Source organism: Hippocampus guttulatus, chromosome 21, assembly GCF_054856545.1.
Source record: "Hippocampus guttulatus isolate MCC_2025c chromosome 21, RoL_Hgut_1.0, whole genome shotgun sequence".
NCBI classification, from domain to species: domain Eukaryota; kingdom Metazoa; phylum Chordata; class Actinopteri; order Syngnathiformes; family Syngnathidae; genus Hippocampus; species Hippocampus guttulatus.
In genome coordinates this window covers 5,394,359-5,408,240 of record NC_141281.1, presented here as the reverse complement: position 1 = coordinate 5,408,240, position 13,882 = coordinate 5,394,359, and the positions used below count along the sequence as shown (strand labels likewise).

The window sequence follows — 13,882 nt, the reverse complement described above, 5'->3', positions numbered from 1 at the left end:
TTTATTACAACATCAGCGCCTCTCGGCTTAAGCTCCGGTGATTATCTCCTGCAAGTCTACGGTTGGGATTGCCCCACACAAGCTGTCCTGTCGTTCGTCTCGGCCTGCAGACGGCGTGGGTGGGCAAAAGGAGCCGTCCGGGCTTCACATGTTAGTCAGCAGGCCAAGAGAAATCTTTACATAGTTGAAAGATGTAATTCAATACTGTGGGGTTATACTGTGGAGTATTGCTTAGCTCAAAAAAGACACATTATTGGCTTGCGTGGGTTTACATCATGAAACATTGTGTTGCACTATTCATTGGCTTCTTACTTGTCGATATTTCTTCTAGAATGCAATTTCCACATGGTTTATCTCAACGATGTAATGTTTCTGATGTGTTTTGCGATCCCTTCCAGAACCCACGGCTTGCTCGTCAAGCGTCTGGAGCGTGGAGGCAAGGCAGAGCAGGAGCATCTCTTCCAAGAGAATGATTGCATTGTCAGAATCAACCAGGGAGATATACGTCATCTTCGCTTCGAACAGTAAGCTACAGTTTTCTTTCGGTCCGACATCATCCTGTGCGTTTTTGTGGTTACCGCTTCTCATTATATTTATGGCACATTTCATTTTATCAAATGACGGACGGCATAGGCAAAGGTTTACAGATTTCTTTATACCGCCTTTCTACTAAAGAATGAGAAATGTTTTTGTTAAGTTGATCAAATAGGCGACAATATTGTAAAAAACAAAGAAAACAAAACAATCCAAAAAAAAAAGAAAAGAAATCATTGTTGTAATTTTACTTCTTCACGTTAGTACTACTTTAACTCATTTTGTATTTTTTAACGACCATCCCATGCAGGTTGTACTCATCTGCAAAATATTATATTGGATATTTCATGGAGCACTGTTCACACGCACACACACACGCTCACACACACATGCACACACACGCTGAACTGCACAATAAAAGTGAAATATTCCCGACATGCAGGCCTTACAGGGATAGGTCTTGGCGACCTGCAGTCGTTGACCAACGCTTCACCTTCCAAAACTAGGCACGTACACACTCCGTATCCGCCGACTCAATGCCCCCGTTTCATTTCTTAAAGTGGGCTGATGATTTAAGATGAGGCCTTTGACCTCACTTGACCGGCGTCCAAAGCCTGAATGTGCATACTCGCACGTAATATATACTTGCATATGGGCAATATATGAGCCATAAAAACGGGTGGGATTGCCCCGACAGTTTATTAGGTGCATCTGTCCAAACTAATAGCTCTAATATGACGTCTCTAAAAACAGGACTTTTGCATTCAAACATAATGGTGCTTATATTTGATTGACATACAGTCGATGGTATCAATAATTTCCATTTATCAAGACGGCTTTGAGTGGGAAACGCGGCTGGCACATCCGCTTCAGAGCAAAGGGCTGTCGATTCAACTCTCAGGTGTGACCTTTCAGTATGCCATTTGTACGTTCTCATGCTTGGAGTATGTACGTTTCTGTCGGGGCTCTCTGGTTTCCTCCCACATTCCGAAAGCATTCATTTTAAAGGAACGGAAGCTGTCTAATGTGGTTGACTTCTGATATGCCAAAGGTGCACTTTTGTCAACTCCAGCTCAACAGTGACAGTGACCATGAGCAGAATAAACCGGGGATGATGCTTAACCTATGGTTTGCAATACTGTTAGTTCTTTGCCATCTGTAACATCTGTTAAAAAAAATGCAAGAATAAAATTATTTTACATGAGTGCCTCTGTAGCCGTAAAACTTGGAGCGGGTGTTTTTTTTTTTCACATGTGCCACGTTCGAGCACACTGAAAAGCTGTTTTACTTTTCCAAATTTCTCGCTCCACTGCCAAACACGCTCCACGCCGACATCAGCTTGCGTATGATTGTAATTGTGTATCTCATGAAAGTGAAGAAGGTAAACTCTCCCTCCCTCCATCTCTCTGCTTTCCCCTGCTTTGATTGTGAACCCCACAGAGGAACAAAAAAAAAAAAAAAAAAAAAAAAGGGCTCTTCAAGTGATCTCAGCAGATTGTTTTGCTTGGGTAAATATTTTGATACACTTGATCCGACAGAATGATTTATCGATGGGGTAATTTGTCATTCAATTAGGTCGAGGTGGAGGCTGATTGCGCTGCACGTGTGTGATGTACAAACAGACATATAGACACACTCGTACCCGCTAGTCATTATTCATGTCTCTGTGATATTTGGAAAATTTCCATCTGAATGAAAGTGGGAGGGATATTTGTGGCTGTGTTTGAATGAACGGCTGTGTGCTGTGGCGGAGTCGTCTTAGCAGTGACATTGAGGGAGACCCAGCATGGTATTCCTGCTACTGTCTTGGATTTGCACCCGCACTTGCTCCCAGCCCATCTATATGCTAAGTGCCATTGGCAAAACAGACCAAGCTATTTTTGAGACTGGAAATAGTCATTATTATTAATATTGATAATTGTGAGAAATCATCAGGATGATCATTTTCTTAGCAGAGATGAATTTTCATCCGTCCATTTTCTGAACCATTTAACCTCAGTATGGTTGCAACATTTATAACAACAACAACAATTCGTACCCAAGAAGCAGCTCTCAATTTCAGAAGGGTTGATGACCCCTGGAAAAATCAGCGGTACCGGCCCATTACCAGGCTGAGCCCGAGTCTCTTTATCTCCTCTGACCACACACTACTCATTGCCTGCCCGTTTCTATCTGCAGAGCTATAATATATCATTTTGTACTTGTCTCTCTTATCTTGTTATGACAAATGCATTTCTGTCCATATGTGATGTTCTTTTCCCACTGCACCAACCCCAGAGCCCAGAACATTTTTAGGCAGGCGATGGCTTCCTCCCTCATCCTCTTTCATGTGGTCCCGGCCGCCATGAAAAGGCAATACGAGATACTTGCGGGCAAGAGTGAACTCAGCTCACCTCATTCCAGCAGAGTCCGCTTCAGCCAAGGCTCTCTGCATTCGGGTGACAGGACTAGCCTCGTAGTGGGGCGAACCTCCAGGTCTGTGACACACCTCTGTTTATTTTACTGGAACCCCGTTGAAAAAACAAAACAAAACAAAAAAGTGAACCTGTTTGCCCCTTTTTGTAGTCAACGGGGGTCCCTGGCAGGGAGCACTCCGGAGCCAAGACGGAGATATGCCACGCCGGCGCAATCATTGATCTCGAGTACCTCATCCACCTCATCCACCTCCCTGCAGCGCAAAATAAGCACAACACAGTCCAGCAGCTCCTATGTTAAACGCAAAGGCCGCAGATTCAACGTCCAGCTGAAGAAAGGTAAAAACCAACAAATGAACTACATGATGGTGTCATGATTACTAGGGTCAACATTTTGGTCCAGACTGTTTTGAAGATTTTTTTTTGGGGGGGGGGGGGTGTCTTAAAAGTGCTCAAGAAAAGTTTGACTCCATCAATACTTGGTCTTCATTGTTCAATTACACCTGAAACCTCGTCTCTAACATTTAATATTGCCCAAGGCAGGACGCTACTATCAAAAAGACACCACTGTACTGTATCACATTATGCCCTGCTTGTTGCCAAATAGTGAACAAATGTAAAATAATTCCCTTTCCTGGGGGGTTTCTTTCCTTTCTTTTTTATTTTATTTTTAAATAAACACAGTGACATACGTTTCTTTATGATTTTAATGGTGTTTCCTGTAATGGATGTCCTCATTTTTAAGGTTCAAGCAATTTGTTAACTCCAAATGGGCAGTAATTATTTCCCACATGTTACTGAAATGGTAAAATTAGCTCAGATTGGGCCGGGCTGTTTTCACAGTAATTACCATCAGAATGGTAATGCACTTTTAAATGAGCTGTAGTTTTAGCCATTGACTTATTGCTCCAAGTACTAAAGCCGTGAGTGCAGGTCTCGCAGGGTAAACATGCAAACGGAAATTGGTTTCGCCACACACGTCCTCTGTGTATTGTAAGTCCACCTACGCAAATTTGATTCAATTTAAGAGCTGTAACTCTTAGCAAAGAAACTCGTCAGTTTGAAAGATCGAACATGAAACAGCCTATTTCTGCCTATTTATTATTTTGAAGTAAACACACACCCAGCCCGGCTGAAATTTATACCTTCATGGGCAACCTCTTTCAACGTTTGTTTGTTTGTGCGCTGACGCCTTAAGAAAGTTTCCAGCCACGCTCCGCTCTCGCTGCGCTTCGTCTTCATTTACACAATCACTGTCAGCCACACCAGTGACAGTTCGACAGATTGTAAAGAAGTCGAACTTGGGAAACTAGGTCATGATGGACTATCAGAGGCGCTGACAGCCTTGTGAAATGAGCAGCTACTTCGACGTGAATACTAACATTAGCATCCGAAAAAGCCCCATTGAAACCACATCAAATGACTTTTAAATGCCACAAGATCATGCAGGGTAGAATCTATCCCGTGAAAATGAATAAATACTCTTTTGACAAAAAAGGGAATGCACAACAGATTTTCAAATGCAGTTCTGAATCACCAGCTGACATTTGAACAACTTTTTGATTGTATCGACAAATTCATGTCTCCTCTGCAATAAAGGTCAGGTCACGTGACTTTGGAGTTATCAGTTACTGCATTTAGCCATTTAACCCTCAAGCAGCAATTCATATTCATTTGCCGAAACTTAAAGGTCACCGTTCTTGAAACCAAAAGAGGCTTTGCGCAGCATCGAGCTCAAGGGCTTCCTCAAATTGATCCAGTGAAATTCACCAAACTTAAAAGAACATCTTGAGTCAGGATGAATGAAAAGGAAGGAGTACTGAATGAAACATATTCCGTTTAAAGTTGTCATGACTCTGAGCACATTGACTCAGATTTGATTTGAAGCCTTTACTGTTGCTTTTGTTTGTGTGTGTTTTTTTTTTTTTATATCTCGTTATACTTGAGGATCATTTGCATATGCTGGAAAGCAGAAAATGAAGACAGATCTTCTTATTTTGGATTAAGAATGTGTGGAACAAAGTTGTGGTTTATTTTGTTTCGGTAAATCCTCTTTGCTTATTCAACAATTTAATGCAGCAGGATCTCACACGTTGCTGAATGACTGACATATTTGATATTTGTAGTTGTGGGTGTGGTCGAGAACGATCCTTTGAAATGTATTTATTTATTGATTGATTTATTTTTATGTCAAATGTGTTCATTCCTGTATGTCCATGTAGGTCCAGAAGGTCTTGGGTTCAGCATTACCTCCAGAGATGTCCCTGTTGGTGGCAGTGCCCCTATTTACGTAAAAAATATTCTCCCACAAGGGGCCGCCATCCAGGATGGGAGACTAAAAGCCGGAGACCGTCTTCTGGAGGTAGGAATCTTGAAAACAGTTGTAGCCATCCCTATATACTGTATTATTCAGAAGATACTGCATGTCATCACAAAGATTAAATGTGCGGTTATTGTTTTGGATATGTTCCAAATGAGTAACTTGAATAATTTCTCGATGGCTTTCGTTTTATCTCATGGCAGATCTCACTTGAAATTCTAATGGGAAATAATAGATGAAATGAATTCGAAGATGGGTCTGCGCCGATCACTCAATTTGATTCCAAATGTTTGGAAGTGTCTTTCTGGCCTCCAGTGGGTGTTCATTCATAAGTCGTACGTGTGCTGCAGGTGGGTGGTGTCGACTTGAATGACAAGACTCAAGAAGAGGTGGTGGCTTTGCTCCGAGCTGCACCTTTGGGTGGCACCGTGAACCTGTTAGCGAGTCGCCCGGAGGACCCTCTGCTGCCTCGAGAAGTGGTCAGTACCCCAGTCAGACCCTCTTTACACAACATCCCATTCATCAACCCAAGGACTAAATGTCCAGACCTGACTATTTGCGAAACACATGGAGACTATTCCAATTCCTACACCAACTATTTTTACTGCTGACCACTTTTTCTCCCTCGATATATCTCATGCTTAAGACAAACGTCAAATACCACTGACCTCACTTGGAAGCATGATATGCGTTGATGGGGACACATGCACAAGCACTCAAAACCTGCTGACGTGGTTGTCGATGTCCCGCACGCAGAGGAGAATGACTCACCGATAGACAGGCATAGGCAGATTCCCCACATGGACACGCTTACCGCACGGAGCTTCCACGCAGGGTGACTTTGGCTGTCACCCAGCAGATGGTGAGGCTACTGCCCTCGTCCAGCCTGGCCTCCACCACTCTGACAGCAGGCTCAGTTGTCAGAGCACCTTGGCAGACCAGAGGCCCCTGATGCCACAACCTCGCTCCCACTCTATTCGCAGCCTGGCGTCTGTACTCAATCAGTCCCATCTCACGATGTGGTCACTCACTAGTTTAATTTCATAAAATATACATTTCAGAAATAAAAATGGCATCATTGTACAGCATCTCATACATACGCTCGTGCACAACAGTCTGGGGATATGCCTCTTAAATAAGTAGAGATCCATACTCTATCAAATCGGCTAAACCCGAATCGAGTTTTTCTCTTCGGCCATCCGCACAGCGAGCAACATCGCCGAAGGCGACCAAACTGGCAATCTCGCACGGTACAAAGCAGATTACCGCAGTGGAAAAACTGCACCCCCATTCATATTCTGTCAGAGCGCATTTCCGCGGCAGAGACAATCCATATTTCAGTGCTTCGTAACTTCAAGTTCACCAAAAGAATTCCGTTTCTCGTTAGCGCTCCTTCAGCGATGTCAGCAATGTGCGTGATGTGCAACACGCCACTTCATAAGTGAATCCTCGCTGTGTGAGTGCGGCTGCTGCGCATCTCTTACCTCCTCAGGCATGAACGAATTAGAGAGGATCCGTCATGGAAAAGTCAGTCGAATAATCTCTTTGGTCTTTGTTTTGTTTTAGCCAACTTTTCCAAGCTGAGCTCGACTGTGAGTTATATTTTTCATTACTTTCCTCAGGAGATTAGTCTTTTCTTCCGCTCACCCTCCCTGTTATTTTTTATTTTTTTTGTCCTCTCTCTTTCTGTTACACATTCCCCAGCACTGCTTTCACAAATCTCAATAATCCCTACAAGTATGTTCATAAAAATCAGATAAGGAGGCCAAAGCTCTGCCAGTGACAGTTATTGCAAAAAATGGTGGAAAAGCATCGTGGGTAATTGCTATATGAGCCTGTGTGTGTGTGTGTGTGTGTGACAGAGAGAGAGAGAGAGAGAGAGCAATTATGTTTCAAACCGTAGCATGTTTTTCATGCCTCACACACAGTCACACACTTGTCGGTTTTCCTTTTTTTTCTGATTGACACATACCTGCTTATGTGCCAAAAATCGTAACGTATCATCCTTTGGTTTGAATGTTTTTTTTTTTTTTTTTGCACCCCAGCAGGATTATCTCACGCTCTCAGCGTGTTTCGATTATGACTTCAATTACCATTGGGGATGGGGGGCTATTTTTATTATTTATATTTTTGGGGCTATCAATTGCATTAAAAAAAATCCTCAGGCTGAGAAGCTGACGGGCCAAAGCCCAGAGATATACTGTATATATATTTTTTTTTCCAAGGAATTTTGTTCAAGATCTGTGTACTGGATGTATTTTTCTTTGATGAACTTTGGAACATAAGACATACCGTATTCTTTTTTTTTTCTCAGCCCCTGCTGCCACACTAAACTAGCTGTTGTTGCTGTTGGCCTCGATACGAAACATATTTTTGCCCCCATCGCAGATGCTAAATCATTGCACGCGAAAAAAAAAAATACTCACAATATGGATTTGCTGAGTGCTTTAGACTGCTGTTCTTACATCATTCAGTGGGCTTCATTTATTATTTTTTTTTATTTTTGACATTTTCTGAACTGCGATGAACAAATGGGCTTAACGAGTCTCTGTCCTAAAAGTGCGGTCCACGTGAGAGCAATTAAAGAGTGCGTTAAAATCCCCTTTAATGATCATATCTCACTTGTCACTGATCCATTAGTAGCTATATCTGCCAAGCAATGAGATTCTTAATTGCACAATTAATAGCAGCCTCTGACTGATGTGACAGATGAATTTATGGCCTCTGTGAATGCTGGAGATGCGTCAGACAAACGCATGACAGCGCTGATGATAATTATAGCGGGCTAATGGCCCGTTTCATAAGTGCCAACCCTCGTGGCCTGGTTTAAAATCCCCCATATTCCGATTTTACAGCTGCACAGCGATTGAGGAAGATCATCGCAATAAATAATCATAAATTAACGCTGTTTTTCCGAGTCATCTAAATTGCTGGATCGAGAAGAAAGAAAGAGTCGCGAATGGCGTGGTGGTATGTTCACGTGCTTGAAATCGAGCGTTTTATTTTTCTTTTTTTCTTTTATGAGTGCTGATTGTGGTCGACGGTGTTTTTAATCATCCCGCTGATGAAATTGATCCTCAAGGTTGTACAACTCATAGCTTGTCATATCGAGGCCGGAAGACAAATGATACAGAGATCAATTGACTTTAGTTCACTCGTCTTCATTTCATTTCCTCAAGGGCAACTTTAGCTTTATCATCCCCGCTGTCATCGAGCATTTCATTTGGAATTGCGTTCTGGATTGAAGACATTAAAAACCTCTGAACAAGTGCATACATGTAAAACAGGGCTAGAAAATGACGGTAGATTTGGAAATGTATTTATTACGTGACTTGACTCATTGTCCCATTGTATATATATATATATCAAAGAAACGCTGCCTTGTTAAAGCACCCTATTGTCACTTTAAGAGTACAGGAATGAGATGGCGATAAGTGGGACTAACTTGATATAATGCTGTCTTGACACCCCCCCCCCCAAAAAAAAATCTTGTCTTTGGTGTTAATATAATTAGATGAGACTTACTGTGGAGCAATGCTTCTTACCTCAGTGTTCTTGTTAATTAGGCGATAGAGACACAGCATTTATTTTCTCTTTCAGGCAGTTGAATAAATCAATGGATTTTAGCTTAGCAAAAAAAGGCATCACTTATTCAAATTACAAAAAGAAAAAAAAATGCGGGAAGGCTCTGGAAAGCTGTAGTGGATTTAACTGCAACGAGCAAGGTCATCTATGACTTGCTGTCGCTATTTTGAACAATTAAATGGTATGGGCTGCCTTTCAATTTATGAATCACGATGAAAAATACTTGAATGATGATGCCTGGTAACAAGGATTAGCTTTGTTATTATAAAACAAGACCGTTTTGTCATTTTATATATTTATTTTTCAAACAATAAAACTCGCCTCGCATGTCCCATGCATTCCTGCAGGCTGTTCAAACATTAAGTTAACCTTTGAAGGTCAGAGCCGTTTATTTTTTCCTCCAATAATTAAAGGAAAAATGTTCTCTGTGCTGAAACGGTGGCTGTTGAGCTTCGGATCAAAACTTCGAGCCATTATTGTTTGTGAATGAAACCGACAAAGAAAGAGTAACTTACTGCTGTGGTCAAAGTACCTTTACGAGGACTTGCAGACACAATTTGAAAGAAAATCACCAAAACACAGGCAGTAAGGGATATTTGCTCAATTTCCGATTTTTTTGTTTTTTGTTTTGCAAGTTGCTATAAAGTTTGAGCCCTTAGGGTCGACTGTATTATAGGATGTTCTTGATGAAACAAAGTAATCTGATGAGTTCCCCCCACCCCCGCCCTCCCCCACTTGTATTATCTTTGAAGCCCCAACCGATGCTTTGTCATAATTATAGATTATCCTTCCAAGTGCTATCGAAGACAATGGCAGCCTGTCGAATGATTTCCAAGCACGCAGCACCACCTGTTTTCGTTTAGCACTTTTCAGCAGCTGTTCCTATAATTATGGTTGCTGTTGGTGCAAAGAATGGGAGGGTGCGCTGCAGCATAGTCCCTTGCTGACAAACAAGGTTGTTAAAGGCCACTCGTGGCGACGGTTACCTTTTCCCAGAAGAGGATTCGATGTGTTTCAACAGCCCATAATAGATTGAAGGGTGTACTGTATATGCTGTCGGATAGAGCGCAGCCATTCTTTCAGCCACCGTTACTACCGTGATCTGCCGAGGAGGATCCTTGGCATCATCAACATTTGCAATTAAAAATAAATGTGGCAAGTAGACATTCTGAGGGTTGGAATTTTGGATAATCCTACTCTATGCAAGAAAACCATGCTGCCAATCCCTCGCTTCAAGATTGCTTTAAACCTTTAAACCTCCTTCCAGCTTGTTGCCGTCACGCTTCTGAAAATTCCCCTGTACCTGAAAAAGCTTGGATTTGTTTTGTCGTCATCTAGACCTTTTGTCACAAAAATGACACTGCCTGAAGAAATTTGTTCTGACAATACTCATCACACGTTTTGCAATTACACCCATGGCTGACTTCTTTTAGCCTCTTTGAATTTATTTCCAATGACCTTTATGTCACCAAATTAGGCCAAGTGTGGAGAGAAGTTTCCAGCAGCGTTAATTGTTTTAGGCATTGAGGTGCGGAGAACTCACATTTGTGTGTGAAAAGGACTAATTGTGATTCATTTGCCCGTTTCCCCTCCTCCAAGGCGTTCTTGCTTCCTCAGTGCACCTTCCTTGTCCATATGTGACGAGTGAAGTCAGGTGGAAACAAAATAAAAAGCCCAATTAAGCAGAGGAAAGCAGGTGCAGGTGCACTATTTTTAGACTAATGTAGAGCATTTTCTTCTATTTGTCCCTCTTTGTTCACCGAGTCGCATGCCACCGCCCCTGTAAAAAATCAATGGCTGTCTCTGGCCCAACAAAGTGTGGGCGTAAATGTGTCTCTTAAAAGTTGGAATTGGGTTAAAGCACAGGTGTCAAACTCAAGGCGGATCCGGCCCACGGCATCATTTTTTATCGGAAGACGTTTCTCCAATTCACACATTTTAGTTCAGGACAATCACGATTCTTCGAAATATTTCAAGTGCATGGGCACGGAGGGTCCCACGAGTGGGTTTGTGTACTTGCGCAAATTCCAAGCAGGCACACAGTGAACAATTCAACAAAGGGTGGCCATTTTGGGCGTGATGTCCACCATGCGAGTCCACACGCTCCTAAATGAAGCCTGTTCCCATTGCGGACTGTGAGCACGGGTTTCTGAGCTAGTCGTATCCAACTCAGTTTGAGCCGGCTTGAATCGACGCAACAGGCCCTGCCAGGCAGCCTGACATACTCATTCGAGCCTAGCAGCACTTTTTCCTGTCTAATGAAAATGTTTCACTGCTCTCTCATCCTCTGCCTTGGCCCGCAATTCCCGGAACACTGCTTTGAGTGGGCGGTTATTCTGTCATCATTGTGGAGGGAGTGGGCTTTCAAGCACTCACACACCTTAAACACTTACACTCACTCGGAGTCTGACCTCGTTTTAACATGAGAATGTAAGGGCTGGGTGAAAAGGGTTGTTTTTATATACTTAATTAATAATTTAGGTTGATTGATTGTTCTCAATAATAATAATAAGCAGAAATAATTATTACTAATTTGTTTCAAATATGAATTCATATCAATTATTATCATTCCTAGGTGGTGCAAGATGTACCTCATAAAGTGTGTGGTGATGTTGATTCACATTGAAAGTGAAATTTGACATCAAATTGAGTCTCCGTTTTTGAAGGAATCTGGAAAAGACCATTGCCTCTCATTTCTTCTTTTTTTTTTATGGTGTAAGGGGACCGTGGGTTTTGAAGCATTGTGGTGCTCTGAGGGTCAGAATGTGCAAAAAAACAGCTAATGGGTAGTACTGATAGGTCCAAAATAAAAGGGAAATAGCAGAAGCAAAAAAATAGCTGGAAAAAAAAATACACACCAAAAAAATGATGGCTGTCTAGCGTGTTGGGTGGTGTTCAAAAGAACTTTCACCTGATTGCACTACTGCATCCTAATAACTCCTTAGCCCATGAAGGAAGAAAACGGACACCTTATGCTCTGTTTTACCTCTTCCCTGTGCTTAACACTTTATCCGAGCAGCTGTGAGGGGCACACACCTGGCGGCCATCCATCTGGCGCCGCGCAAGTGTGCGTGTCTGTGTGCTGATACGCGTCCATTTAAATAGGTCTTGCAGTGAGGTCTCCTGGGTTGATTGTGCTTACTGCCATTAATCTTCAACTGGACGTTATCTGGCCCATCACGACATCCCAGAACTGCTCCTGTGCTCTCAATCTGCAAACAGGGAACACGTCAACAAAGCACGATGTTGTCTGTGACTGGAGACTGAGGCAACTGGGCTGTTTTCCTCCTTATTTTGCCCATTCTTGCTCACAATCACATCGAGGGCCAATTTCGAATGTTCCATTAACATGCATGTTTTTGGAATGTGGGAGGAAACCGGAGTACCCGGAGAAAACCTACGCAGGCATGGGGAGAACATGCAAACTCCACACAGGAAGGCCAGGACCAGAATCGAACCGTGCACCTCTGCGCAGTGAGGTCGACGTGCTAACCGGTCAACCGCCATGCCGCTTCTCTTTTTCAGAGAAGCCCCTTTTTTGTTTTTTGTTTTTAAAGATGAAGTTTCTTGTGGGATTAATCCCATATGACCTTCCTTCCAGTTGGGGTTGAAATGCTTGTCGGTTTACCTGACTGTGGCTTGGTATATTCACAGAACAACGAACTTTAAACCATACCGATGAGCATTTTCCAATCTTTACATATCGTTTGACATTGTTTTCCTGATTGACTCAGTCCAACTTCTCTCACAGGTCGTTTAATTTTTGATAGTTATTTTAATTGATGGATTCGTATTGTATTTAGTTAGATGTACTAAGTTTGTCCTGAATTTCTCCAGCAGCTAGGGAATGATGACCTGGTGTTGACCCCCGATGGTATACGGGAGTTCCTGACCTTTGAGATCCCACTCAATGACTCTGGTTCAGCGGGCCTCGGGGTCAGCGTCAAAGGTAACAGGTCCAAGGAGAACCACGCCGACTTGGGCATATTTGTCAAATCCATCATCAATGGAGGTGCTGCCAGCAAGGCGAGTAACACCCGTCCCTCCTTTAGCTAGCTACACAAACATATTCGAGCTCACAAGGCTGTCCTCCAAAATGCGGCATATATTGGTTTGAGGAGATCTAACATTTATCTCCAGGATGGGCGTCTGCGTATAAATGACCAACTCATCGCAGTCAATGGAGAGTCACTGCTTGAGAATAGCAATCAGGAAGCCATGGAAACGCTACGCAAATCCATGTCAGTCGAAGGCAACAAACGAGGGATGATCCAGCTCATCGTAGCCCGGCGGGTGGCCCAAAACACAGAGGTAGCTCACAGCCGAACTCAACAAGCTATGCAGACGCAAGGGCTAGACTGTCATAGCTTGAGTGAATGAATTCATGCATCCACATAGCTGCCTGTGTAATTTTCCCAACTTTCTGAATACACACAATATACGGGTGCAGTGGTCCATGCTGTCGAGTTTCGTGTGCACGTTGCAGGTCCATTGCAGGTGTTTGCTGGACACAAAACCAGATAAATGGGAGGGTTGCGGAAAAGAAGGGTTCTGGTGTAACGTTACCGTATGCATGCGACACACTGCGACGACGCCTAATCCATCTCGCTGTAGATTTCGGAGCTGCAAAATAACTAAGGGATAACTTAAATGTGGCGACCATAAAGTACCTTCAAATATTCTCATTTCCTGTGTGAGATAGCTGATAGCGGCACACATTTATTTCCATCCTTGGTGTGACTGACTTGGGCCACATTGGGCCTTTGATCTGATATCTAAGAAAACCTTTGCTCTGTTATGATTGCTATTTTTACTGAAAAACACAGAAAGATACAATACAATACATGCTGATAGTCCGATAAAGGAAGATGTATTCCAGCAAGGTTTGAGATTAATATAAGCAAATGGTTGAGCAGAAAACTTGCAGAAAGGTTATTTTGTTTTGAATTGACTTTTATGTATTTTTTTTAATCCCTACATTACCCCATATTATTTTACACACATTAGTCTTAGTTGTGCTCTCTTATAA

The 13,882-nt window shown here is 42.6% G+C and overlaps 1 protein-coding gene across 6 annotated transcripts in view; it reads left to right on the top strand.

The window, feature by feature from the left end:
- LOC147186834 (partitioning defective 3 homolog) overlaps positions 1–13,882 on the top strand; it is a 176,017-nt gene that overhangs the window by 75,237 nt on the left and 86,898 nt on the right. For 3 of the 6 annotated variants that reach the window (XM_086101469.1, XM_086101467.1, XM_086101470.1), the window contains exons 8-14: positions 399–524; positions 2,812–3,009; positions 3,100–3,287; positions 5,171–5,310; positions 5,619–5,747; positions 12,691–12,879; positions 12,994–13,164. In XM_086101469.1, coding sequence (XP_085957595.1) covers positions 399–524; positions 2,812–3,009; positions 3,100–3,287; positions 5,171–5,310; positions 5,619–5,747; positions 12,691–12,879; positions 12,994–13,164 — 1,141 coding nt within the window. Of the gene's footprint in view, positions 1–398; positions 525–2,811; positions 3,288–5,170; positions 5,311–5,618; positions 5,748–12,690; positions 12,880–12,993; positions 13,165–13,882 lie in introns of all 6 variants that reach the window. The other 3 variants (XM_086101468.1, XM_086101466.1, XM_086101471.1) reach the window with 3 other exon arrangements.